Source organism: Silene latifolia, chromosome X, assembly GCF_048544455.1.
Source record: "Silene latifolia isolate original U9 population chromosome X, ASM4854445v1, whole genome shotgun sequence".
Classification (NCBI taxonomy): domain Eukaryota; kingdom Viridiplantae; phylum Streptophyta; class Magnoliopsida; order Caryophyllales; family Caryophyllaceae; genus Silene; species Silene latifolia.
Window position 1 is genome coordinate 302,392,299 of NC_133537.1, and position 26,397 is coordinate 302,418,695.

The following is a 26,397-nucleotide window of genomic DNA, read 5'->3' on the forward strand; positions in this document are numbered from 1 at the left end:
AGCTAAGAAGATGTCAAAACAACAAGAGGTATTCGTAACTGACGAAACCGAGTTCTGCCAAGATGATACCGTCCACAACTCTGGAGTTGCGCAGCCCTCCACCGGCCGGGTAATACAGCCGGAGTACGGGATGCCAATAATACCAGATACGCCGCTGCCCGCCAACCAGGTCACCATCATGGGGCATGTGGTTGATGTAGCGAAACTGAAGCTATTCCTGGACCTCATTAGTAGTACGTCGGCTCACACTGTCACATCGACAAGAGCGGCGGAACCCGTCCAGGAGACCAGGGCCCAGAACGTGACTCCAAGAGACTTAAATGGAGCACTGGAAGAAGCTGGCCCCGTGAAGACGCCGGAGGAGCCCAGCGTGCCAGTGGTAGACCTAAGCTCCTCCCGCACCCCGGGAGGAGGCGTCGCGCGCACCGACCGACGAGGCCCGCCTCGAGGAGTGAAAGAAGTCCGACTCGTCGAGTCGGAGAAGAAGCCCGACTTACCATAGTCGGAGGAGAAGCCCCACCCAAAGAGACGAGGAGAGGGGCCGGACTAGGAATGCGAGGAGCCGATCGCCGCGTGTCATTCGACACGTGGTCGACACCCCTCGGTGCCTATGTCCTTGACACACCGCCGTGCCAACCAAACTAAAATTGCCGGCGTTCACTTACAAAGGGGATAGCGACCCCACCGACCATGCCGAGGCCTTTGAGTCGTACATGTCGGTGTGGGAACAACCCGATGAAGTCTGGTGCCGAGTCTTCCCAACGACCTTGCATGGGATGGCTCAGAGTTGGTACAAAGGGCTGCCCGACGGCTCGGTGATATCGTTACGCTGACCTAAGGGACGCCTTCCTAGCCCAGTACTCTTGCAATAAGAGGAAGGCCGTGGAGACGTCGGACCTCCTAACTATTAGGCAGGGGGGGGAGTCTCTACGAAGCTATGTGAAGAGGTTCGATGCAAAGGTTCAGCAAATTCGGGAGATAAATCCCGAGCTGGCGGCCTTCACACTGATGAAAGGCCTCCCAAGGGGAGACTTGAAAAACGAGCTCATCAAGTCCGGAGGCCTGGGCTTAGACGCCGCCAGGAAGATGGCCGATCAAGCCATCAAGGTAGAGGACTATCACAAGACTGGTCGGCCACAGCCAAGCCGGGCACTCGAGAAGAAGAGCCACCGGGAGGACAACCCGGATGAAAGACGCCGTGACAATAATAGGTCACGGCCGATAAATCGCGAAAGCGAGCTCGGCGGGCACCGGGGAGTTCGGGAACATACCACCAAAGGCGGTACCGTGATCACACCCCCCGGTTGTATCCGCCGCCGAGGTCTTCGCCCGAGCAAGGGCGAGGGCCGAAATGGGAAAGGCCTCCCAAGCCGAAGGGAGACGGTGACACGAGCCGATCGTGAGTACCACGCCACACCGGTCACCTATCGACGACCACACAGATCTCGAAGAATGCCATTGAAGAGCTAATCCGGAAGGGGAGCCTCGGCAAGTATGTTGCCAAAGGCCAAAAGACTGAGGCCGGCGGCTCAAATAAGAAATCCGTCTTTGAACGGATAGGAGTGATCCATGTTGTCATCGGGGGCAACGAGAACGGTGGGTCCGCTCGTGGGCACAAACGGCGGCACTGAACGAGTGTATCGGGCCATCAACTTTGTGCCCAAAACAGCGGTCCCCGCTTCCAACATCCCCGATATGACTATTGGGAAGAAGGACTACGAGGGAGTCATCGCTCCTCACAGCGACCCACTCATAGTCCACTTGGACATCTCCAACCACCTGGTCAAGAAGTGCCTGATTGACACGGGCGCCTACACGAACATCATGTTCAGGGAATGCTTCCTCAACCTCGGTCTGAAAGTCAAGGACCTAAGCCCTTGCACCAGTCCACTGTACAGCTTCTCCGGGGCCGGATTGGTACCCCTGGGGTCAATCAGACTGCCGGTGATGTTCGGCGAAGGGAGTGCGGCTAAGAATGTCCTAGCTGAGTTCGTGGTCATTGACGGCTCGTCCGCCTACAACGTTCTTATCGGCCGAGTCACTCTGAGCGAGGCCGACGCGGTAATGTCCATACGGGCCCTGACACTGATGTATGTCTCGGACCGGGGGGAAGCACATAAGCTCGTCTCCAAGGACGAGAAGGACGAGGTGGTCAACACCCAGATATCCGCCAGAGGGTGCAACATGCAGTCCCTCAAAGTGGCAAGGAAGTCAGAGAAGGGGGAAATCCCATCCTTACAACAGGAGGGCGACCTCATGGATGCAAATGACGGCTAACTAGGAAGGTGTGCCTTTAATAAGCCGTTAGAACACTGACGACCTCAGAGAATACCTTGTAAAGTGTCGGAGGTGCCCAAGACAACTGTGGGTACCCCGACACATGTTTATATCTAATGAGGAATCGTCCAAGTTCTCCATCAAAGTGTTCATTTCCCAAATAGTCACTATCAGAAACAGGTACCGACTCACACTGTCATACCGACAAGAGCGGTAGTCACTATCGAAACAGTGCAGGCTCACACTGTCATACCGACAAGAGCGGCAGTCATCATCTGGAAGCAGGCGCCGTCGCAGTCACCCCAAGTAGTAGACGCTACGGCAGTCACCCCAAGAGGTAGACGCCGCAGCAGTCACTCCAAGTGGTAGACGCCATGGCAGTCGTCATCAAGGATCAGGCGTCGTCGCAGTCACCCCAAGTAGTAGACGCTACGGTAGTCACCCCAAGAGGTAGACGCCGCAGCATCACCCAAGTGGTAGACGCCACGGCATCATCATCAAGAAGCAAGTACCGTCGCAGTCACCCCAAGTAGTAGACGCTACGCAGCGATCACCCCAAGAGGTAGACGCCGCAGCAGTCACTCCAAGTGGTAGACGCCACGGCAGTCATCATCAAGAGGTTGATACCCGCAAAATGATCAGCATGCCTTAGGAACGTTAAACACAGTTGAGACACGCACTCTAGACTGCCTCGGCCAAGCCGAGGCGGAAGCAAAAGAGGCGCTCAATTAATAACGTAACACAACTCAGACAAAGACGAGAAAAGACCTCGGCCAAGCCAGAGGCAAAGTGAAAACGCTAAGTACAGTTGAGATGCTCAATTATTAGCGCAAGAAGATAACTCAAAAGAAAATGAGGTAAAGACCTCGGCCAGGCCGGAGGCAAAAGAAGCGAACTCTTATTAAAAAGATAACGAGTTACAAATGAGGAGAATGCAGACGACGGCCGTCCCCATAAGGATAAGCCAAAAGACAACCTACCAAAGCTGTACAAAATACAAGGAAAAGAGAGGCAAAAGGTTACAGATATCATTTACAGACAAAATCCGAGGTTACAGATGGCAGGGAGGAAAGACTGATCTAAAGCTAAAGCTATCCGAGGCGCCGGGAGAGCCTGGTGACAACCGCCCGTCTCCCTAGGCCTGTTGCTGCTCGCCGTCAGCAGCGTTAGCAGCATCGTCCTTAATAGGCGACCCGTGTCTGTCTCGGCAGTCTCGGCTTTCTCAAGCGACCACGGCCTCGCCTGCCTTCATCCTCTCGGCTTCCTCTTTGGCTGCCCTAGCCACCTCAGCAAGGGCCGCCTTCTCCGCGGCCGCCTCCGCCTCCCTCTTCACCCTTGCCTCCTCCTTGGCCTTTTCCTTCGCCTCTTCCTCCTTAGCTTCGAGCTTGTCATCAAACAGCTCGTCGAATCTGTCCCACGGAAAGGAGCCATCAAGAGGGAAGAGCTCCTCAATCACTTCCCTGGCAGCTCCTTCGGCCAGGTCCCGATATTGGGCGCACATGTTAGGGAGAAGAACGGTTTGGAGCTTCTCAATGTCCTCCTCCCTTTGGGCAATGATAGCATCCTTGTCCCGGACCACCTTCCCCTGGGTCTGGAACAGGTCCCTAAATTCGTTCCTCTGTTTAAGGAAAAGGTCGGCGCGCTTCTGAACAAAGTCACGCATCTCCCGCAGCTTGGCAGCTTCAGCCGCCGCAGCCTCAGCCTTGGCTCTCTCAGCAAGGATTTCCTTTTCAGCGTCCTTCCAAAGTTTTCTCTCAGCCCGGACTGCCTCTTCAGCCTCCGCCTTGGCCCTCTTAGCCTCCTTGTTCGCCGCGTCAAGTTCCAGCCTTAGCCGCTCGAGCTGTGGGGCAGCCTCAGCCATGGTCTCCTCTTGCTCCATAATGTGGGAGCCGGCTAGCCGAGCCCACTTCGCCAGCCTCTTGGATATTTTTGCACCCTCTGCCACAAGCTCGGCGGGGGAAATCTTCCGAGGTAGGGAAGCGACGGTGACATTTCTATCACCCGCCTTCTCAGGCTGCTTCTCCAATTGCCGCACGGTGAGAACGGTGGCTGCCGACGGTTGATCTACAAAAAGTCAAGTAAAGCATCCGTGTCAGTATACATGGACGTATCAGAAAGCCTGTCATCAGGAACGCCTGATTAACCGGCTAAACCTGAGCCACAAGATGTACCTGCACCATGCTTAGCCTTCTTGCTCGGAGGACGCATCTCCTCGCCGGCAGCAGTTGCAGCAGCAGCAGCAGGAATATCAGCAGCAGGGGTGGGCTCTTTCCTTTTACGGATAAGGGGAGACCCCTCCGCATCGGAGTCCCCCCCCCCCCCATCGGTAATGTCAACAATCTCCACCATCTCCTTCTGGACTGAAGGGATGGAAGGAGGAACGGATGTCGACGCCGTCGCCGCCAAAGACTTTGTTTTCCGCATTCGACGCGGCATGTTACTAGCAACCCTCGCCTGGGCCGCCTCCACATTCAAGCCTTTCAGCTGCTGATCCATGAGGTCATTCGGCGACATTCTGCGGTCACGACCTGAAGCCTTAGGATGCAAATTAGCAACGGTCTTGTCCTTGTGCAGCCCCATCCTCTTAAGAATATCCTCGGACAGGTCCGCGCCAAAATGATCTGCAAAAGAAGCAAGGCAAGAGTTAAGCAAGGAATGAACCAAAATCCAAAACGGACAGAAACATTGAGAGCAGTCATGGGCCTCACACCGACCCCACTCACCCTGTGCTAGGGCCGGTATGAGGCCGACATGGCAGAGCAGCTCATCCTGAAGAATGATCTGCGTTGGGGGAATCCATCTTTTCGACACCCCACTCTTGTCCGTCTCAAAGAGCCTCATCGCCAGCCTCTCATCCTCATTAAGAAGGACCTTGTCGGCGTCCATTTTAAGCTTTTTCCGGGTAACCCATCTGTCGTGCTCTGCCTCAGTCTCACACCGCAAGTTAAACCGGTGCTGGAAGGACCGGGGCAGCGGATAGTCATCCGGCACCTCAACGTACACCCACCGATCTTTCCAGTCCTTGCAGGAGGAAAGCTTATCAACGGAGATGTAACCCGGTTCCATTTGCACGCTGTACCATCCGACGCGACCAGAAAATGACGGCCGGAGGTGATGAAGCCGACGGAATAAATTAACCGTTGGGACCTCCCCCTTAAAGAGACAGAGCCAGACAAAGCCGACTATGGTCCTAACGGCCAACGGGTGCAGCTGGGCAACAGCGACGTTCATGGCCCTAACGATGGCCATAACGTAATCATTCAGCGGAAACCGGAGCCCGTACTCCAGATGCCACATATATACGCCGGTGCAACCCGGTGGAGGGCAACAGATGGCCTGACCCCTCTCAGAGATAACAATTTTGTATCCCCTGCCAAAGTAGAAATGGCCCTCGAAAAGCGTCTCGCCGGAACAGCGGGCGAACTTATGGGTCCAAGTACGGTCAGGGCCGATCTTGCAGGGTTCGCCGTGATCCATGACGTACTGCCTCCCCTCATTGGGAGGAGCCTTTTCAGCATCATCACCGAAATCGTCTCCGCCGCCATCATCATCATCCTCCCATTCCTCCAAAATTTGAGGATCAACTTCGGGAGAAGGAGACCTAGGGCCCCCAGACCTTAGCGGGATGGCGTCTAGCATTTCCTCCTCATCAAGACGCGATGGGGAACCCCCCGACGTCGGTTTACTAGTCCCGGCATCAGCAGAAGACATGTTTACAGCAAAACTCACAAGTTAAAAAGAGAAATTTGTTGGTTTACCTTGAAGAAAAGTACTAGCCGGAGTAGCGACACTGAAGATTAGAAGAGAGAAAAACCCTTGGAAAGTTAGAGGAAAGAAAAATTAAGAGAATGAAATTGGTGCCCAATTTCAGGGACTAAGTACCCTATTTATAGGAAAAAGCCCATGAAGAAGGACCAATCAGGGCACAGCCCATGAAACGTCAGCCAATCAGCAATCAGACACGTGTCAGACATGCAGCCACGGAATGTCAATCAATGCAACAGTGACCAAGCGTCTTCAACACGCCCCTTCATATCTCTGACTATTCATCTTCCTCGACAAATTCCTAAGTATCCGTCCTCCGCCGGCAACATGATCAACCAAGGCAGAAAGCACCGGCCGAGGGGCAATCGAAACAACCTAAGCACTCTCCACCCCGGTCTCGGCCAAACGTCATTGCCTTTTCCACATCGGATGTCCATTACACAACCATGTGGAGGGGGATATGGTACGGCCTAAGCGTAGTCGCGCCGAGGTAGAAGAAGCGGGCGAAAAATTTTCACTTGCGCGAGAATATACGCTCAAAGATACATCGGAGCCCATACCACGGCATAGACTACGGCGGGGGCAAATTGATGGGGCATATTCTCGCACCCGCCGACCAAGTCAACACATTGAGCAAGGTCAAAGATATCCACATGAGTCAACGGCTTAAACAAACCTTAACCGACGCGCACTGCTTCGACTGCCACTTGTGCCTCGGCTAGGACACCTTGTCCGCCGGGGCACACATCCACGAACTCATATCCAAGACCCCTCGGCGGCGAGTCAACAGGGTCCGCCGGCCTGCCTTGGGTCCCTCGGCCGAGGGTAGATCAGTCTTTCCACCTGCTAGCCACTTGGCCACTTGGCCACTACGTGACAAAAGGTGAAAGTCTATAAATACTCCTCAACTATCATTGAGGAAAGGATCCACAATTTAATCTAAGAATCACTATTCATCTGGTAATATCTTCCTTATCTCTCTACAATACGTACTTTGCCAAGTAACAACAACTTACCTCTCTAAGTTACTGACTTGAGCGTCGGAGTGAGTTCGCTCGGCCCAAAGCCGAGCCCTCAGTTTGTTCATCGTTTCAGGAGACCGCAAGGAGGAGTCGACTAAAGACGTCATTCTACAAGCACGGGTGGTGACATATAACTGCTCTGGAATTACACCCGGAACAAAACTAAAACTAAAACTCTATAATTACACATCTTTTGCTCTTATCTTCTATATGAAATTCCTCACACTTGACCTTCCCGGATACCTGTACCTGAAAAAGAGTGAACGTAATGGAATCAGCCAACCACAGGCTGAATATGACTCCAGTTGCCTCCACCGGCCTTATGTCATTTCCTTTATTCATTAAGAATTCTCCTCATTATATCGCACAATACAATAAACTTACGAGAGTACATAGCTTACCAGAGATTAGGCTGGTATCTAAACATTATAAGATATTTATCATTAACATACCAACAGGATATATATTCATATCACATTAATGCCGTATACCATTACTGAAAAGATAGACATTACGTATTTAACATGGAGCCAACGCCCCTGGAGCCGACGCTCGTTTAATTCATATGGAGCAACGCTTCTTTAGTTCAAAATTTTAAAAAAAAAAAAGCATATGAATCTAAAATTAATTAAATTGAATGAATCGAATATGATTGATTTACTTCGTGTCTATCGCCGTTGTTTGTGATTGAAATACTTTTTTGTTATTTAATTAAGTTTATGAATTGAAAAAAAATTGTTGATAGTTTTTTTTTTTTTTAGGGGAAAAATTGTTGATAGTTGCAAGTTGTAACATATTAATAAGAGAGACAAAGAGATAAAAAAGATTATAATTGGAAAGTTAATGACATAAGATATTAATAAAAAACGGGCTACAAAAAGCAGCACCCAAAAATTTTCAAATCACGAGGAAACTAAATGAATAAAATTAGCTACCCAAAAAATTTAAAAAAAATAACAGGAACTAGATTCAGGGTGTCCATATCCCGTGAATTTATGGGGTTACATTTCTTCCTACTCAGGGATCTAGTACAGAGGGAATGAACATGGATTCTTTTCGAATTTCATCTCGAAGAAAAATAAAAATACGTGAAATTTTGACAAAATTCAAACAACTTTGATTCACATTTTGACATCAACATATTCAATTTTTTTGTCTTCTCAAGCAAATCATTCTCTTAATATCGTTTGATCTCTGACATACAACTTATTGTCCAATTTATTATTTTAAAAAACTTGAAATTGCAGCAAAAATATCTCAACAAATTTACAAAAAACGCCTATTATTCTGGGTAAAAAGTAAATAGGGTGAATATTCATTCCATTAATATCTTCATCTGGGTTGTTTTCATTTATATGAACAATTTATTGGTATTGTTAAATTTTCATTTTTTGTTAGATGGAGAACTTGGGTAGGTTACAATGAAGCCAAATTGGTTTATTTTGGGTTTTTGTGATGTGAAATGATCTGGGTATGATTTAGATGGTGTAGAAAGATAGGATTTTGGGGTGAATTTTGTAGGAGATTGGTGAAATCCCCATTTTTCAGGGTTTGTGATTATTTATTTAGAGTTAATTTTAGGGTTTCATCATTGATGAGATGAGAACTGTTGTTTGTTTGTGTTATGGTCAAAGTTTTTCTTCAAAAAATGCAAATAAAATATGTGGGAGTTTGCATGGTTTTTATTCTTCTATCTTGTGGATTTTTGGGAAGGGCGTTGGAAGACAGAGAGGTGATCAAAGGGCTACTTTCGGGCTTTCGTCTCATATCTTCTTCTCAAAAATCAGATAAAACGTTGGTATGACATTTGATTTTGAACTACCTTTTGATATTACGGCATTGTTTCATATTTGTTTTGCTGTTTGATGTGTTATATTACGTTGAATTAGTAGATTAGTGAAGTTTCTGTAGTTGTTAATGTTATATTGACTATGATGTACTCCGTATGTGTTTGTGTCTCAGCTGCATATGAAAGCGTACATCTCTTAGTTTCTTTTTTTTTTTAATGAATGAATGATTCGTAAAACTATATATGTACTGGCATGGCTTAATATATTCATTAAAGGATGTTGAATTTGTGTTCTTCTATTTTGCTACCACTTCATAGAGCGACTTGGTCAGGATTTCATCTTCATTCTTAACCTCTCTGTCCCATTTGAAGTTTGTGTAAGCCCTTGGAGGCTTGTATTTTAGAGTTAAGACACTTAGACTATAACACATGGGCGTGTCTTTATGATTTCATTCATGTGCTTAAATCATAAATTTAAGCTTAATGGTAGAGCTCCACAAAGTTTTGTGAGGTGTTGTATGATTTAATATTTTACTTTTTGTTGGTAGTTCCTTTAGGCTTAGGCTGGCTTGGGAGGTGCTCTTTACCCTAAAAATTTAATGAATGTATACACTTTGAAATTTTTTGTCTTCAAGTGTGAGTATCAATAATTTTTCTAGTTTTATCTTTTGCTTTTTTAGATGATGTATTAGTGGTATTGTGTATGAAGTATAAAATGTGTTTTACCTTGACACATGGTCTTGAGGGAGGGTGATATGATCGTGAAGCAGGGGTGTCTAAGGCCACGAGCAACCACGGGCATGGGAACCGGGCCTTTGCTTTTGGTCACCGGATTACAAGATTTTATTAATGAAATTAATACAAACATCGAACTATAATAGACTTGTGCATTTATATTTGGGGCCTCATTTTTCTGTATCGTGGGGCCTCCATTTATTTTAAGACGCCCCTGTCGTGAAATCCTAAAACTCTCTTCTTTCAGAGTTGAACTTCTGATCGGGATTTATCCTAAGAGCTTGTTTGGGTTAAAAATCACGAAAGAAAAGATGGGGAAGGAGAATAGAGGATGATGGGGGAGGGGGGAGGGAAAAAGAAGTGGCGAAGATGTATTCCATCTAAAACTTAGGAATGTTGTAAGGATTTCTATTTCAGAGAGAGGAAAATGGATCCAACCATTTTTTCCCTAACTCAACTTTCCAAACAAGGAAACTTGTCTTCCTCATGTTCTCCTCCTTTCGATTCCTTCCATCTAAGGATGACAGTGGGTTTAAGACCCGACCCGGACCCTTCGGGTCGGACCCAAATGGGTCGGGTTTGGGTCTGATTTTTTGGGACCTGGCGAGCATGGGTTGGATATGAGTTTTACATAAAAATCATGGGTATGGGTCTGACTTGTGAGACCCAGACCGACACGTAGCCGTCAATTTTTACAAAAAAAAAAAAAAAGTTAAACATAACAAAACGTATCCCCTAGACCCCTACCCAGTAACTGAACTATCACTGATACCCATACTTTTACTGTCTTCCTTTTATCGTCATTCTGCATCCCCCTTTCACAATTAAACCTAACTCCCTAATCAGCACCCATCACTGACGACGGCCATAAATTGGTGACCGGTGACGGACGACCAACAACGATGACATTCTTCTTCTATCTCGTTCTATTCCTTTGACAATTTAAATAAAAGCAACTCTTCATCCTTCATTTTTTTGGGTTTTTATGCTTCTTCTCAATCTTTGAACTGGTAATATGATTCTAATCTCTTTATAATTCACATGTTTTGTTAAATTGAGAATCGTTGTGGCCTAAGACTTTAAGAGTGTCTTTTAACTTCATAAATCAAATGGTCCCATAATATTGATGGGTGACCTTGTAAATGATTCTGCCTTGTAAGCTTTGAGGGTATAATATGATGTATCTGAGTTTGTGAAGTCAGGCCCGCGGGTTACCCGGACCCGACCTAGTTCAACATTATACGGAGTATAAAACTAACTACTGGGTTTATGATACTCATTTCTGTCACTGGTTCAACATAGGCCAGAAAATAGTGAAATTTGTAAAAATATGTAATTATAGCCATTTATAGGCCGTATTGTGTCTTAGTTGCGCCTTAATGAAACCACAATGCCTAAACCAAAAGGAGAATGTCCTCCCTACGTACAATTCTAACTTTAACGCTTCTCTATATACTACACTAATACTTTGCAGTGTTTTCTCTCAGAAAAAAATACTTTATAGAGTTATTCGAAATTTTTACCATTCCCTCATTTACTACAGAGTACGCCATAATTACTCTTTAACTATTGTGTTTTATTAATTAGAAAACCAATTTTACCATTTATTCTAAACCAACATTTATAAACTATGCACGAAAAAAAAAAATCTTAGCTGTACTCAATGTACCACATCACTCCACACTCTATAATATCTAAGTATTTTATTTTTGTTCCGGTTAGATTTTACTTTGTTATTTACTCCGTATATTTTATATAAGAAATATCATCTACTCTAAAGTTCTCATCGATTTAAGTCTACGATAACTTAGTTCCCTATCTTTACTCGAAAATTGATCAAGATGTACACATACATGCCATGTTTAACCCAAAATTTTAGTAGTCCCCTATTTACTAAATGAATAGGTGATTCTACGTTTTTTCCCGCCTAAAATATTTTCTATTTGGGCTTTTAATTTTTGCATTCTACTATGGGCCAAGTCTAACGTAAAAAAATGATTGCCAAAAAATATGTATAACGTCCTTCTATTCTACAACGGGCTAAATCTAGATTATATCAATTATCTTGCCCAAAATAACGTTATATTGATTGCCAAAAAATAAGTATAAAATCCTCAATCACTGCCAAAAGATCAGTATACCGTTAATCATTGCTATAATCCCCTATCTACTAAAAGAATAGGTGGAACTCTACATTTTACCGCCTAAAATTTTAGAATCTAAAATTGGGTTATTATTATTATAGTCTATTCTATAGGTGTATCTTGAACTATAAATGGATATAATCTTTTAATCGGATATATTCATAAATTGAAATGCTCACAATCTGCACAAATTTGATCTGCAAGATTTACCTCCACGGGGTTTATAATTCCAAAATTCATTGATTTTCTATGAAAATATAAGAAATTGCGGATCAAAAAGTATAAATTAATAAAATATTTTAAAATAAAATGATTATGAAAAATGATATTATTAAAATAGACATTTTTAACATTACTCAATCCTCTTGATTACTTTTTCAATATTGAGTTTTTTTTTCAAATCAAAATATACAGATGATGAACGCGTAAATAATTAATAAATTGTCAAGTTATAAACTAAAAAGTAAAACTTCATATATACCGTGCATAAATTGCACGGGTTCTATACTAATAATACATTAAAATGTGGAACCTCTATATATACCGCGCATTGCGCAGAATCTAAACTAGTTTAGATTAATTATTTAGGCTAATCCCTTATAAAATGATTTTTTATATAGTAACTAGTTTTGTGGCCCGTGAATTTCACGGAATATTTTGTTTTTAGTGTGATATTTTTAGTGTTACTAGTAATTGAGACTTAATAAAATACAAATCACATAGTAAGATTACCTCATGAATAATTCATGATAGATCGTGTATTAAAAATACGGGCATTGACATGTTAACATAAAGATAAAGTTGATAAATTAAAGAGTGCTATTTTTTCAAAGCTAAAATGATGAAAAAAATCAACAAATACCAAAATAAAAAGGCGAATTTAACAAAAATAACCCAATATTTGATAAGTCTTCCAAAAATAACCCGACCTTTTAACTTAAACAATAATAATCCAACCTTTGTATTTTTGTCACATAAATATCCCAAAATCTCAACTAAACAAATTTCTACCAAATATTGATAAATGATATTTGTAAAATAGTTTCATAAATCTTTAAAGTCTATTTTGTGATATCATATATAAAAAAACTCATAACCAAAAAATTGGAAAAATTATAATTTCTTTAGTTTGTCAATGGAAAGTTAATTATAAAACAAATATATAATTTTTTTTGAAAAGAAATAACAAATAAGGTAGATTTTAAATTTCTGGAAATATTTATTAGAGAAATACTTTTGATTTTTTAAATCGTGGATTTGAGAAAACAAACAATTTTTTAAACATATCATTTATGCATTTTGGGATTTTGAACAGCAGTATAGTATTTTTTCAATTTTTTTTCCATGCTTCAAATTGTTCTTAAATAATTTTTTCATAATTTTATATAATTACTTATGCAAATATATGGTCAATAAGTTAATGGATTGATTAATATATGATTAATATATGCAAATATATGGACATTTCTGTAACACAAAAGCAAACGTTGGATAATTCTTGTTAAAATCAAAAGGTTGGGTTATTTTCGGAATACTTAACAAACGTTGGGTTATTTTTGTTAAATTTGTCAAATAAAAAAGGGAGAATGCACATGGTACCCTTGAGATTTGCCATTTTGCACGATATACCCAAAATTTTGATCCGGAAAACTTTAAGAGGTCATAACTCGTGTTTAAGAGATCGGAATGTGACGGTTTTTTTTTCATATCGATCGTCTTTTCGAGAACTACGATTTGGAAAAAAAATTGTCGTGTTTGGATCCCGTGGCTAGGAGTTTTAGTATGTCAAAGTTTTTTTGACCGAACAAATTTTGAGTAACCATATCTCTTGGTAACGAATTCCAAACTTGAATTTTTTTTTCAAATCGTAGTTCTCGAAAAGACGATCGATTTGAAAAAAAAAAAAAACCTCGTCACATTTCGATCTCTTAAACACGAGTTATGACCCCTTAAAGTTTTCTGGATCAAAATTTTGGGTATATCGTGCAAAAGGGCAAACCTCAAGGGCACCATGTGCATTTTTCCAATAAAAAATACAGTTGGAAAAAAAAACTAAAAAACTATTACTCATTCACGTTGATGTCGTCAATCTTACACTTAGTTTTTAATATATAGTTCTTTAAACAATCCTAATATTTTACTTCTCCATATAGTCTTCTTTTTCCAATGAATCGTCCCTATAAAAAAGTAACTCAGTAATTAGTGTGAATTAACCAACAAAACAGTGGAATTTGTTTTATACAATATTATCGTTATTAACTTAACTTCCTCTTAAATAGAGAAAGAAAGAGGGAATAGGAATGAAGTCTTAGAGATCTAAGTATGTTAACCTTTGAATAGGTCAACACCACAAATCTTGGTAGACCCTAAATGAGAACAAAACAAATACATACGATGAAGTTGAAAAATGTGATCAAAACTTCATACCAATGGAACTTGCACTAAAAAAGAAATAAATTAGTGACACATTTAGTTCTACTAACAATAGGGATGAGAAAAATTTTGGTTTATAAATTTTGCCTTCCAACAAAAACATATAAACAATTGAGGATGCGTTTATGACTTTTGAGCATTATTTTTTCATTATTATCAAATTTAATATAAGTATAAATATGAATTAAGGTTCATGACTTTTGAGTTTTGAGCGTCATTTTTTTCATTATTATGAAATTTAATATAAACATAAATAAGGAGTAAGGAGAAATGGAATGTATAAGGTTTGCTTGATTACTAATAATTATTATTTTTATTTTTTTTACAAAATCTACTTTATACAAGAGTGGTTTAAGATATTATCGTATGTAATTAAATATGACATATAGATTATGGTAGATAGTTTGACTTGCCTTTTAATTAGATTTATAGATTATAGATTTTTTATTTAGATTATAGAGTTATGGATTTTTCTCAGTATTATGAAGTCTAATATAGACATAAATATGGTGTAAGGAGAAATGGAATGTGAAAGGTTTGCTTTATTATTATTGTTTTTTTTACACAATCTACTTTGCATGAGAATGTTTTAGAAATTATCTTCCAAAATTAAAATATGACATGCAGAATAATAATGGTAGATAGTATCGCTTGCTTTTTAATTATCTTATGGAATTAAAATTAAATAAATAGGTAGATTAATAACCAAATTTATGAGAGGAAAATAAAGAGTTTATATTAGTTTTTTAGTGATTGCAACTACTATTTTTTTTAATTTTTTTTGTACTTATAAGCATGTGACAATTTTGAAGATAATTAACTTTTTAATACATAGTTTTTCCTTTTTATAATATTGTATAAAAATAAATAATTAAGTAATTAATATAGATGAATTAGTATTAACCTCTATAAAAATGTCATGTGAATTAAAATTAAATGTTTTAAGTATTCTTTTAATTATATTGTATAGATAGATAAATTTTACCTCAGTTTCGTGTCTTTTGTATTTCCTCCCTCTTCAGATTACCCACATGATGCTTTGTCTTATCTGCATTCACATACATTTCCCGATGCTTTAAAATTCATATAAAAAAATATACTGGCTAAAAGGTAAAACATCAACATGGCAAAAAACTTCACAAACGAATCAACATTGTCACATTTAAATCATTGAAATTAAACCAAATGGGAAACATGAATTTAAATATAAATCAAAGAATTTATAAAACCAATAACATAACAAATTAAAATATACTTTATTGGACATAACAACAACAATACTCAATATACTCTCCATAATCAAATAAATAAATTAAACCATAAAACATAATCCACAACTTAAAAACTCATGGGCAAATGAGAAATAGATTTTAAATAAATATTGTGAATAGAAACTATCATAGGTATTATAGGTTTTATTGCCATCACACAACCATAGACTCCCATATTTTTATTTTATTTTTATTTTATTTTGTGGTATTATTAAATTAGATAATTGATTGCTAAGTAACTCAAGAGGTGAATTAAATAGGGAAAAATGTTAATAAAAATTATGGGTATTAAGTAGTATAAAGAAATCTAATCAATTTATTAACATATTATATTACAAAAATTAATTAGATAGGAAGAAATTTTAATTAATTTGGTGGGTATTAAGTATTATGAAGAGTTTTAATCAATTTAATATAATGTTTAATTAAAAAATGAATTAAATAGGAAAAAGTGTTAATAAAAATGGTGGGTGCATGTTAAGTAACAGTATGTCTCATGAGAGACCGTCTCCCACTAATTTAGTGGGAAACATAATAGGGAAAAAAAATTCGGTGGGTCCCTCACCCCATCATGTGAGAGGTCTCTCAATACGCTATTGGGAGACCTCTCTCTAAAGTTTTTGTGGTTAAGTAATATGAAAAGTTTTAATTTATTAACATGGTTTATTACCAAAATTTCAATTAATATGTCAATTTTAATTATAAATTATGACATTTATTAACATGTTTTTATTACAAAAGTTCAATTAAATGTCAATATTGATTATAAATTATGAAATTTTGATGTAAATTTGTAAGGATTACATAAATTAAATTAATTTATAGAAAAATGAATTAAATCTATAAAATAAGACAATTACGTGGCAATGAGTTTTGATGCTCACATTTACGTGGCATTTACGTGGCATTTTTGGATCCTACGTGGCTTTGTCTACGTGGCGTTTATTAGTCATTTTAGGGTAGGCTTTTAATTATATTTTATAGAATAAAATATCGGTGTGAGGAATTTTATACTTCTAACGACCACTTTTATAGGTTATATACTCGTACATTTTGTTAAATAATTTGTAGACGCTCTGCCTTTTATATGTACTTGAGATTTAGTTTCTAAAACTATTAACGGAAATTCCCCAAGTTTCGCCACTGACTTTACAAGTGATATATCATGGCAGGTGGATGCATTGGTGAACAATTGCAAACTTGAGTTGATACCTGTGAAACGTATATATGAAGATCTATTTTTCCATATTCCGCAAACGCTACGCACCACTACAAGTATAAGTGTTCATGATCAGGCATTATCAGAGGAGAATGTTCAAAAGGTGCTTAGCATTCTTGATCCACAGATTAAGGAAAGACTTCATAGGTGTTTAAGGGAGAACTGTGATCTCTTTCCGGTTTCTGGTACCAATGTTGGTTGGTTACAGAAAAATCCGCGTCACCTATTACCTACGTCCAATCACAGAGCTGACTCTAGGAGACAATTGGCTGACGAACAGCCGCATAAGTCTACTTCTCAAGAAGACACATTTGTCATTCCAATTCCTGTTCCTCCGGATGGTGGATCAGACGCAACAAAAGATCATCAGAGTGATGGTCAAACAACAATACTTGTTGCTGTTGTTGTCACTGCTGTGGCCACTTCTTTTGTTTCTATAATTTTGTTTCTATGCTGCCACAAAGCTCTCGCCGGTGGTTCAGGCCTTGAACTTAAGGATGATAGGCCTCTTTTAAGCCTCAGCATGAGTGACAATTCTATTCATGGTATAGTTATAATACTCCCTTCTTCCAAATGTCTATTCCAGTTCTCAAGTCTTATCTACATATTTGTTGATCGCATACTGATGTTAGGCACTGAAACTGCAGATCCTTCCTCAAAAACATGGGCATATGAAAATTCGGGTGACAAAGAAAAGAGCAGCAGTCAGTTATTCTCTAGTAGCTTTACTGACACTACAAGTGTTGTATCTTCGGGTGATAAAGCCTCAGTTGAGACCATTGCCACAAGATTCTCAACAGATTCTTTAAGTGGTGGCAGTGCAAATGAACAACCCTTGGTTCTAAAGCCTCCTCCAGGAAGGATCATTCTGTCGTCTCCTGGATTACTTCCTTTGAAGCCTCCACCTGGTAGACCAGATCTCTTGCCACCTGTACTACCTGTGTCCTTGAAGCCAGCTTCTGTTTTGAATAATCCACCACCACCACCACCACCACCATCGCGACCACCACCACCTCCTCCATCTCCAAGGCCACCAGCAGGACCTCCTCCCCCTCCTCCTCCTCTGAAACCACCAGCAGGACCTCCACCTCCTCCTCCTCCCAAGAAGGCTGGCCCACCATCTCCTGGACCTCCGCCACCACCGCCACCCAGGAAGTCTGGTGCGCATGCACCACCACCTCCAAAGGCTGGTGCTACACCACCTCGACCCCCGCCGTTTGGTGTAAAAGGTGGCATTGATGTTTCTAAAACAAAGCTAAAACCATTTTTCTGGGATAAGGTTATGGCTAACCCTGATCATGCTATGGTATGGGACCAAATTAAGGCAGGATCCTTCCAGTGAGTGCCCTACCCACCTTGTTTACTGTTTCTTTGGTCAATGATGATGATGCATTATATTCATAGTATTAAACTGTAGGTTTAACGAGGAGATGATAGAATCATTATTTGGGTATGTTGCTGTGGAGAACAAAAATGAGAAAAAGAAAGACTCTTCCCTGAATCCACATCCAGGACCACAACCCGTCCAACTTATAGAGCAGAAGAAGGCGCAAAACCTATCCATTCTCTTGCGAGCTCTAAATGTGACTACAAAAGAAGTCAGTGATGCACTTCAAGAAGGTGATTCTTCCGCTTATCTCTAGGGGATGCATAAATTAACCATGTCCTGAGCTTGTTGATTTTATAGGTAATGAGCTTCCCTCGGAGCTTCTTGAGACTTTGATAAAGATGGCTCCAACAATTGAAGAGGAATTAAAACTCAGACTTTTCGATGGGGAACTTTCTCAACTCGGGCTAGCTGAACGTTTTTTGAAGGAAATGGTGGACATCCCATTTGCCTTCAGACGAATCGAGGTATTACTCTTTATGAGTACTCTTCGTGAAGAAGCTACAATAGTCCAGGAGAACCTTGTAACTCTCGAAGTGAGTATTTTTAAGCTTTTTTTTTCTTTTTTTTGCTTCATTTTTACATTCTTTGTATCCATCTCATGCTACCCTTTTTCATTTGTGAGAAGGCGGCTTGCAAGGAACTCAGAAATAGTCGGCTTTTCCTCAAGCTCTTGGAAGCAGTCCTTAAGACAGGTAATCGCATGAATGACGGAACATATCGGGGTGGTGCCCAAGCATTTAAGTTGGATACCCTCTTGAAATTAGCGGACGTCAAAGGGACAGATGGCAAGACCACGCTTCTCCATTTCGTTGTTCAGGAAATCATCCGATATGAAGGCAAGAGAGCTGCGCGTAATTCCCGAGAGAGCACTAGCATGTCTAGTATAAAATCGGAAGATTTTCTAGAAGATATCCCGGATGACTCCGAAGATCACTTTTGTAATCTCGGGCTTCAAGTTGTTTCGGGTGTGGGTGATCAACTTCACAATGTCAAGAAATCGGCATGTATAGATTCCGACAGTGTGACAGGAACAATTGTCAAGCTTGGAACTGATTTGCTGAAAGCAAAGAATTTCCTCAATAAAGAAATGAATGATCTTAACGAGGATAATGGGTTCCATAAAGCCCTGAGAAGCTTTATACAGCATGCAGAAGGTGATGTCATGCAGTTACTGGAGGAAGAAAAGAGGATTATGGCTCTTGTGAAAAGTACAGTTGACTACTTCCATGGGAGCTCCGGGAAGGAAGAAGGTTTACGTTTATTTGTTATAGTTCGGGATTTCTTGATAATGTTGGAGAAGGTATGCCGTGAGGTGAAAGCGAAGCCCAATTGGCCTAAGCCTCAAAAAAAGGAACCCCCTTCTAGGCAAACATCTACAGAAACCCCTCGTACACCGTTTTCTCCTGATTTTCGCCAACGTCTTTTCCCAGCTATTGCAGAGCGACGTGTGAATAGCGGTTCTAGTTCCGATGATGATTAGTCAAATACTCCATTACTTCTTGCCGAATGCCGAGCAAGGTATGTAAATTTATGAGCTTTTTTTTCCTCCATTTGAATTTAAGATCGGACATTCATGATGTTCGCAATTGATAAATTTCCGCCTTGTCTATTGTTTCCTTTTTGCTCATGTAGGGAGACTAAGAACAGACAAGTCTGCTTAGAGTTGTCATACCAGGTGTCTGTTATTTCGACTAGGTGACGAAACCACTCATACTTTAGCGGAATTAGCATTTGGGATCAACATATATGATCCTGAGCTGTCGGAGTTTACATTTCAGCAGTGGTGGTTTCTGACACTTGTAGATAGATGATCGTGGCCGATGTGTGGGCCAAGAGGATGCACTGATTCCCCTGCAACTGCTTTGCATAAATCCTCACTCAGATTCTCCATTGTAAAATTTGTTACAAGAATTCACACAGTAGCGTACTCCAAAGTTTTGTTGTTAGATTTTGTTTGTAGAGATATTATACGAGTACTCCTGAGCTTGACTATGAAAGCCAGACTACCTCAAAGTAGGTAAATTTGTCAATTGCCAACATTTGACTAATGATAATTGTCTTCTCCCTATTCATAACTCAGATCGTCCAGAACTTTTCCACTGCTCTAATAGTAGAATACCAACTAAGAGCATCCACATTGAAGAGGATGGTGCATCCTCTTAGCACCTTCTCTCATCTAAGAGGATGTCCTCTTTAATGTGGGATCAATTTAGACATCCTTTTTGAAAGAGGAAGAGGAAGACTTCCTCTATTTTTAGAGGAAGTACAACCTAGGCCCTTGTGCCAATTAGTCATGCATTTCCACCATGTGGCATATAATTTGTTTATTTTTTATTTTTTGGTCATTAAAAATTTAAGAGAGGATAAATAAGAGGATCCTCTTTGATGTGGGAAAAAAATAGAAGAAAACTTAGGAGGAGGATGAAGATAGTGGAAAATGAGGTATCAAAATTATAGAAGGAAAGAGAGGAAATAAGAGGAAAATGACATACTCTCTTCAATGTATATGCTCTAACCCTGAGTTCATCAGGAAACTAATTATTTATCTACCCCCTTCCCATCGTTCAGAACTTTTCCGCTGCTCTAATAACAACCTGAGTTCATCACGAACTGCTTCATTTGATAATTCGTGCCTTGACTCTCCAATAGCCAGTTCAAAATTATTCAATCTGATTGGGGTATGTATGTCAATCGCCAATTTCATTATGAAACTGCATCAATTGACAGCACCACCAACAAAAACAGGTTCAATACCATTTGAAAAACATGATTTGCAGTCGACTAACATGAATCATTGTCCAATACCATTTGAAAAACAGGTTCGTTCATTAAATGCATTCAATTAGAGTTCAAAACCAAGCAAATTGAATCCAGAAAATTATCTATTTCAGAAGAAATTATACACATAATAACTCGAAGGACAATATAGGAACCCCAAATACCACCTCCTTCATGGAGACAACAATCAACCAAACAAGCAACTCTTAAGAAACTCCACCTAGAAAACCTAACTAAATACTAATCCTATAATCATCTAAGAAACCATATTCCGCAATCAAGCAAATCCATATCCTGGTTCCCAAGTTTTATAGCTAAACGAAAAACCCATCAATAGTTTAACTGTCGTCGTCAGCAGCACTCTTGTTGCCAGACTTGGACTTGGGAAGAAGAAGGTTGTGGATGTTCGGCATAACACCACCATTGGCAATTGTGACATCGCCAAGCAATTTGCTTAGCTCCTCGTCATTCCTCACAGCCAACTGAATATGTCTGGGTACAATTCGAGTCTTCTTGTTATCTCTTGCTGCATTTCCTGCTAATTCCAACACCTACACAAACATACAGATTACATTGCATTAGCATTGTGAATTTAATTTAATTCAATACCATACTAGTTACATTCAATTCATACTTAATTAAATGAGATACGGCTACGAAATAATTGCAATTAATTACGCGTCAAGTGTAATTAAATTCAACTTAACTGAATGAATCGACGTAATTGAATACAAATACAAACCCTGAGAATAACACATCTCCACAGAAAATTCAAAGCCATCATTCTAGAACCTTTGTTCAACAAATAAAGGGCTCAATTAAAGAAAAGCTAGCTCCAAATCTTTTTCAATCGATGATTACAACCCTAGATCCAATCAAAATTACAATCAACCAGATGAAACAAAATGATATCAGGATTAACAACCTAATTACCGATTTGAGAAATAGACAAATCAGGAACATAACATGAACAAAAACAGAAATCTTTGATTTCAAAATTTGTTCACAAAATCAAAATCAAAATCAATCAAATGCGATCAAACCATTAACGAAATCAAATGAAAACGGCAAATAACAAAAAATCACACAAAAATCAAAACTTTAGTTCGAAATCATCAAATTGGGATCAAATCATCCAAAAGGTTCTCATGAAAACATGAAATAACAAAACTTTTGGTTAAAATTTGTGGGACAAATCGTAATCAATCCAATTGCAATAAAATCATTCATAAAATAAGAAACATTTACAAAACCCTAGATTGAAAGCAGTTAAGCGTGTGAAGAGAGAGAGAGAGAGAGAGAGAGAGAGAGAGAGAGAAGAGGAAGGATACCTCAGCGGCAAGGTATTCAAGGACGGCGGCGAGATAAACCGGAGCACCGGCACCAACACGTTCGGCATATTTACCGGCTTTCAAGAACCGAGCAATACGACCGACCGGGAACTGTAAACCGGCCTTACTACTTCTAGATGTGGCCTTCTTAGTCGCGGAGGAGCCTAGTGTTTTACCTCTTCCTGCCATTAAGGGTGATTTTTGTCGAGATTTGTAGGGTTATGGAATTTAGTGCGCGAGTTTTAGAGAGAGAATGTGGGTGCGGAGATATATATAGGGGGTTTGTTTGAGTTTTAGCCAATCATGGTTGAGGACACGGATCGTAAAGATTTGCCGTTGGATTGTTTGTTGAATGGACGATGGGATTTGATGGATTAGAGTATGAGACGGATTGATTTTGCCAACCCGTTTACAATTGCTCAGGAGTCCAGTATCAATAAGTATCGTCCGTAGTTTACGATTTTTTTTATTTTTATTTTTTTAAGAAAATCTGAAAGGTATTACTTCATAGATAATTGATCGAGAACAATACAATTAATAATGTTTTGAGGCGCACCATCGTCCCATCTTCTACAGCCAACGAACCATGGGTCGATATGTGCTAACTCATGAGCAACACAATTAAAGTTTCTACGAGTGAAAGAAAAAACACAACTATCAAAAGAATTACAACTATCAAAAATCTCGTCATAGACTAAGAAAATAGCACTTCGACCTTATTTCCGTTTCTTCAAATCATTGATGGCATTCAAGCAATCACCTTCCACAGCAACACGCCTCATCCCTCTCCGTTGAGCTTCACGAACCCTAGTTAGAATTGCTAATGCTTCCGCCTCCTTCGGATCCCGCACCTCTTTCTCCTGCACCGCCAATGCCCACACCATGCCTCCCACCTCATCTCGACAAACAACTCCAATACCCGTCCCAACACCACTCATAACACCGGCATCTACATTTATTTTATAAGCACCATCCCGCGGCCTTACCCAACCTTCTTCTCCTTCCAACTGTGCCTCACCCATCCCGCCACCACTCCCGTCATCCTCCACTTGCACCTCATTCATTTCCCGCAACACTCCTCGCACTCTCTTGACCACCGCTTTTGGTTGAATCGTCTTCCCCTCAAACACCCACTTGTTTCTCGCCTCCCAAATCGACCAACACCCCGTCATGAATGTCATACACTCGCTCGCACTCCACTCCCTCCACTCATTCTCCACCCACTCCCTCACCCGCTCAAGCCCGTCACCCTTCTTTAGTTCCAACCCGACCTTGTCCCAAACTCATCCCACCCACCCACAATGTAACACCCTCATACACCAAGATGCCTTACCAAGACAACCTAATGCATGAGAGTGCTACCATCTCGGTTGCCCGAGGCAGAGTATATCAAATAGACCATAAAAGAACATACTTTAAGTAAACAGTTTAAGTGATTACATGCCTAAACCAAACTGATGAAATACGATACAAGTGTTCCAAATAAAAATCCACTAAATAAATAAAAGTATCTCGACAGAACAGCGGAAGACTACTAGCTGACGCGTGGTGACTCATCCCCAGCTAACCCTTGCGCATCCAAGTCATACATGCTCAATAACTGATCACCATCCCCGAATGGATCACCACAGTTTTTAAAACAATTAAACGGGTCAGTTACTGCATACACAATATAGGATAATACAACAATACACAAACACAATTCTCCAACACCGTCACATCACCAATCATCTGACTAGCCTGAAGGTCTAGTCCTGCCGGATTATGGCCGCAACTAGTAATCCACACCGCCAGTGGGGGACTGCAGCCGTTCCCACCTAAGCCCCGCTCATCTTTACCGAGCGAAAACTCATGTTCCTTAATGTGCACATCCCCTCTTGTGGCGGGTTCCACAAGGGGCGAATCAAGGGCATTAAGCCACTCCCGCAAGTGACTCCACTCAGCCGAGGGCGCACCTCGCGAACCACGGACAAACAACAACAACAACCAATTACAATACCAACAATACCAAATAATTACGATATAATCAAATACGAAATCACTTCCTACCAACATATAATCATACAATTACCATATATTCACAATAATACTCCCAAAACCCCCAATTCACCCAATTAGAGTTTAAACCAAAACTAATAAATCAACATAAAAATTGTACTAGGATCTTACCCACAATACGACGGTCTCAACGGTATAAAGAACTCTGCAATCCGACGACTCTAGCCCCTTGGATTTGATAGCAATACGAGAGAAGGATCTTACGTTGTTTGCTTTTCTCTTGTACAAGTTTTAGAATAACTAAAGAGGTAAATGAATACTAACGGAAAGGTTTATATAATCTTTTCACGCGTTGCTATCAAACTCGGCAAAACCCATATAAACCAACTTACTCGATCGAGTAACTGAGGTACTCGATCGAGTACCGCCTACTCGATCGAGTTGCCCTTACTCGATCGAGTATCCATCAGGCAGAACCTGTAACACCCCCATCTACCAAGGAGCCTTAACAAGACCTTCCCTAGCAGATAAGGGCGTTACCCTCTCAGTTGCCCGAGTACAGTAATAATAAAATGTCGATAAAAGAACATTTATATTAAATTACAAGTGATTTAAACCAAACAAACGATACATGTTGAACCATATAGAATATATGTTTATGTTTTGATGGTGTCAAGAGTGCTTTACTTTTTATATACTCGTTGCACGTAATTGTTTGTTTAGTCTCTTTAGATTAGACTTACTATTTGTCAAGCTTAGAGAATTGTGATGAAAGTATACAATACTATATTACGATCAAGCCCTCAATTATGGATCAAGATTATAGAAGAATTGTTCAAGCATTATGAGAAGATGAAGCTCGTCTAAAGATTAATCAAGCTTGGATGATGAAGTAGCCTATGCTCGAAGATCTCCTAAGAAGATTAGAATAGTATAGGTGATTATCTCATAATGATAACATAAGAATGAATTTCTTATACTAGTAAAGGTATAGCTTGACAGTTATAACATTACTTATAAAAGAGCTCAATGTTATAGCTCTTCTACTATAACATTGAGATGCCGAGTTTATACTACACTACTTAAAATGTTTCAAAATTGTTTTCGAAAAATGTTTTTGTTTCTTTTAAATGTTCTAGCAAAAGTATTTATTTTAAAAGCCCATATTATTATGGAGTATGGTTTTATTTTAATCTTATAATTAGTAATCATGTTGGATCAACTTATGAGTTGAGCCATATTACTAATTAGGGTTTTAACATAGCATATTCTTAAACCCTAAAATCTGACCTAATATCAAGCTAGGGTTTCCACGGATCACGAGGCATATGTGCCGTGTTATCTCGTGTTGCCTTAAGGGATAAAAGATTGTTATTGATTTAATTCTCTAGAATTATCTTAACATATCTTTTATATTTAGTTTGATATTATTATTTATGATAAGAATATTTTTTATGGAAAATCTTATCGTATCTTAAGATTTATGGAAAAGATAATAGAAGAATAATTTATATTCTATCTTTTGGAATATCCTCTATTATCTCTTAGGGTTTTAAGGAAAGAAATAATAGAAGATATGATTTGTTTACATATCTTATATTTCGGCTATCTAGGGTTTAAGGAAAATATATTAAGTATATATTTGATTAGATTATCTTATATTTATCCTATATCTTTTCTAAGAGATTACTTAAATAAAATAAGGAAAGTTGTTATGATTTTTCCTTATTGTTTCGGCATATCTAGGAATTAAGGAAAGAATATTAGATGAATATATGACAAGATAATCTATTAAAAAATTATATCTTTTCCTAAGATTTTATGGATAAAAATAATAAGATATGATTCTATTTCCATATCTTATTATTTCGGCCTCTAGGGTTTTGAGAAAACCGAGTGCCATGCTTCCTCCTTTGCTATAAATACTTTACTCTTTGCTACATTAAAAAGTAAGACCTTTGAACATAACTTTGATTTATTTTCAAAAAGCAAAAACCGTGTTTTAAAGCAAGAAAACCGTTTTGTTATTTTTCGAGAAAGGTCGTGTATTTTATAAACTCGTGCATTCATTCTTATTGTTATCGTTATAAGATAATAGTGCTTAATTGATTTCTTACTCGTTCATTAACGTGAACTTTTAGTAGAATCATTAGTGCTTTCTTATTAGCGTAAGTTAGTCACTCGAGTTTTTAACGGTACTCATTTGAGTTACAACTAGGGTTAGTTGTACGAGTGGGTTAGTAAA

At 39.9% G+C, this 26,397-nt stretch overlaps 2 protein-coding genes across 2 annotated transcripts in view; one reads left to right on the plus strand and one right to left on the minus strand.

The window, feature by feature from the left end:
• LOC141620410 (uncharacterized) overlaps positions 1 to 20,116 on the plus strand; it is a 31,163-nt gene extending 11,047 nt beyond the window's left edge. The window contains exons 2-6 of the mRNA XM_074437287.1: positions 16,541 to 17,993; positions 18,073 to 18,275; positions 18,343 to 18,578; positions 18,671 to 19,563; positions 19,678 to 20,116. Coding sequence (XP_074293388.1) covers positions 16,541 to 17,993; positions 18,073 to 18,275; positions 18,343 to 18,578; positions 18,671 to 19,525 — 2,747 coding nt within the window. The 3' untranslated portion in view covers positions 19,526 to 19,563; positions 19,678 to 20,116. The remainder of the gene's footprint in view (positions 1 to 16,540; positions 17,994 to 18,072; positions 18,276 to 18,342; positions 18,579 to 18,670; positions 19,564 to 19,677) is intronic.
• Positions 20,117 to 20,909: 793 nt separating this feature from the next.
• On the minus strand, positions 20,910 to 22,411 carry LOC141617240 (histone H2A.6-like). The gene is made up of 2 exons (XM_074434424.1): positions 22,155 to 22,411; positions 20,910 to 21,374 (listed from the first exon to the last, which is right to left on the minus strand). Exons 1-2 carry the CDS (start codon positions 22,341 to 22,343, stop codon positions 21,162 to 21,164), a joined length of 402 nt encoding a protein of 133 aa, XP_074290525.1. The 5' UTR covers positions 22,344 to 22,411; the 3' UTR covers positions 20,910 to 21,161.
• Positions 22,412 to 26,397: the final 3,986 nt, after the last annotated feature.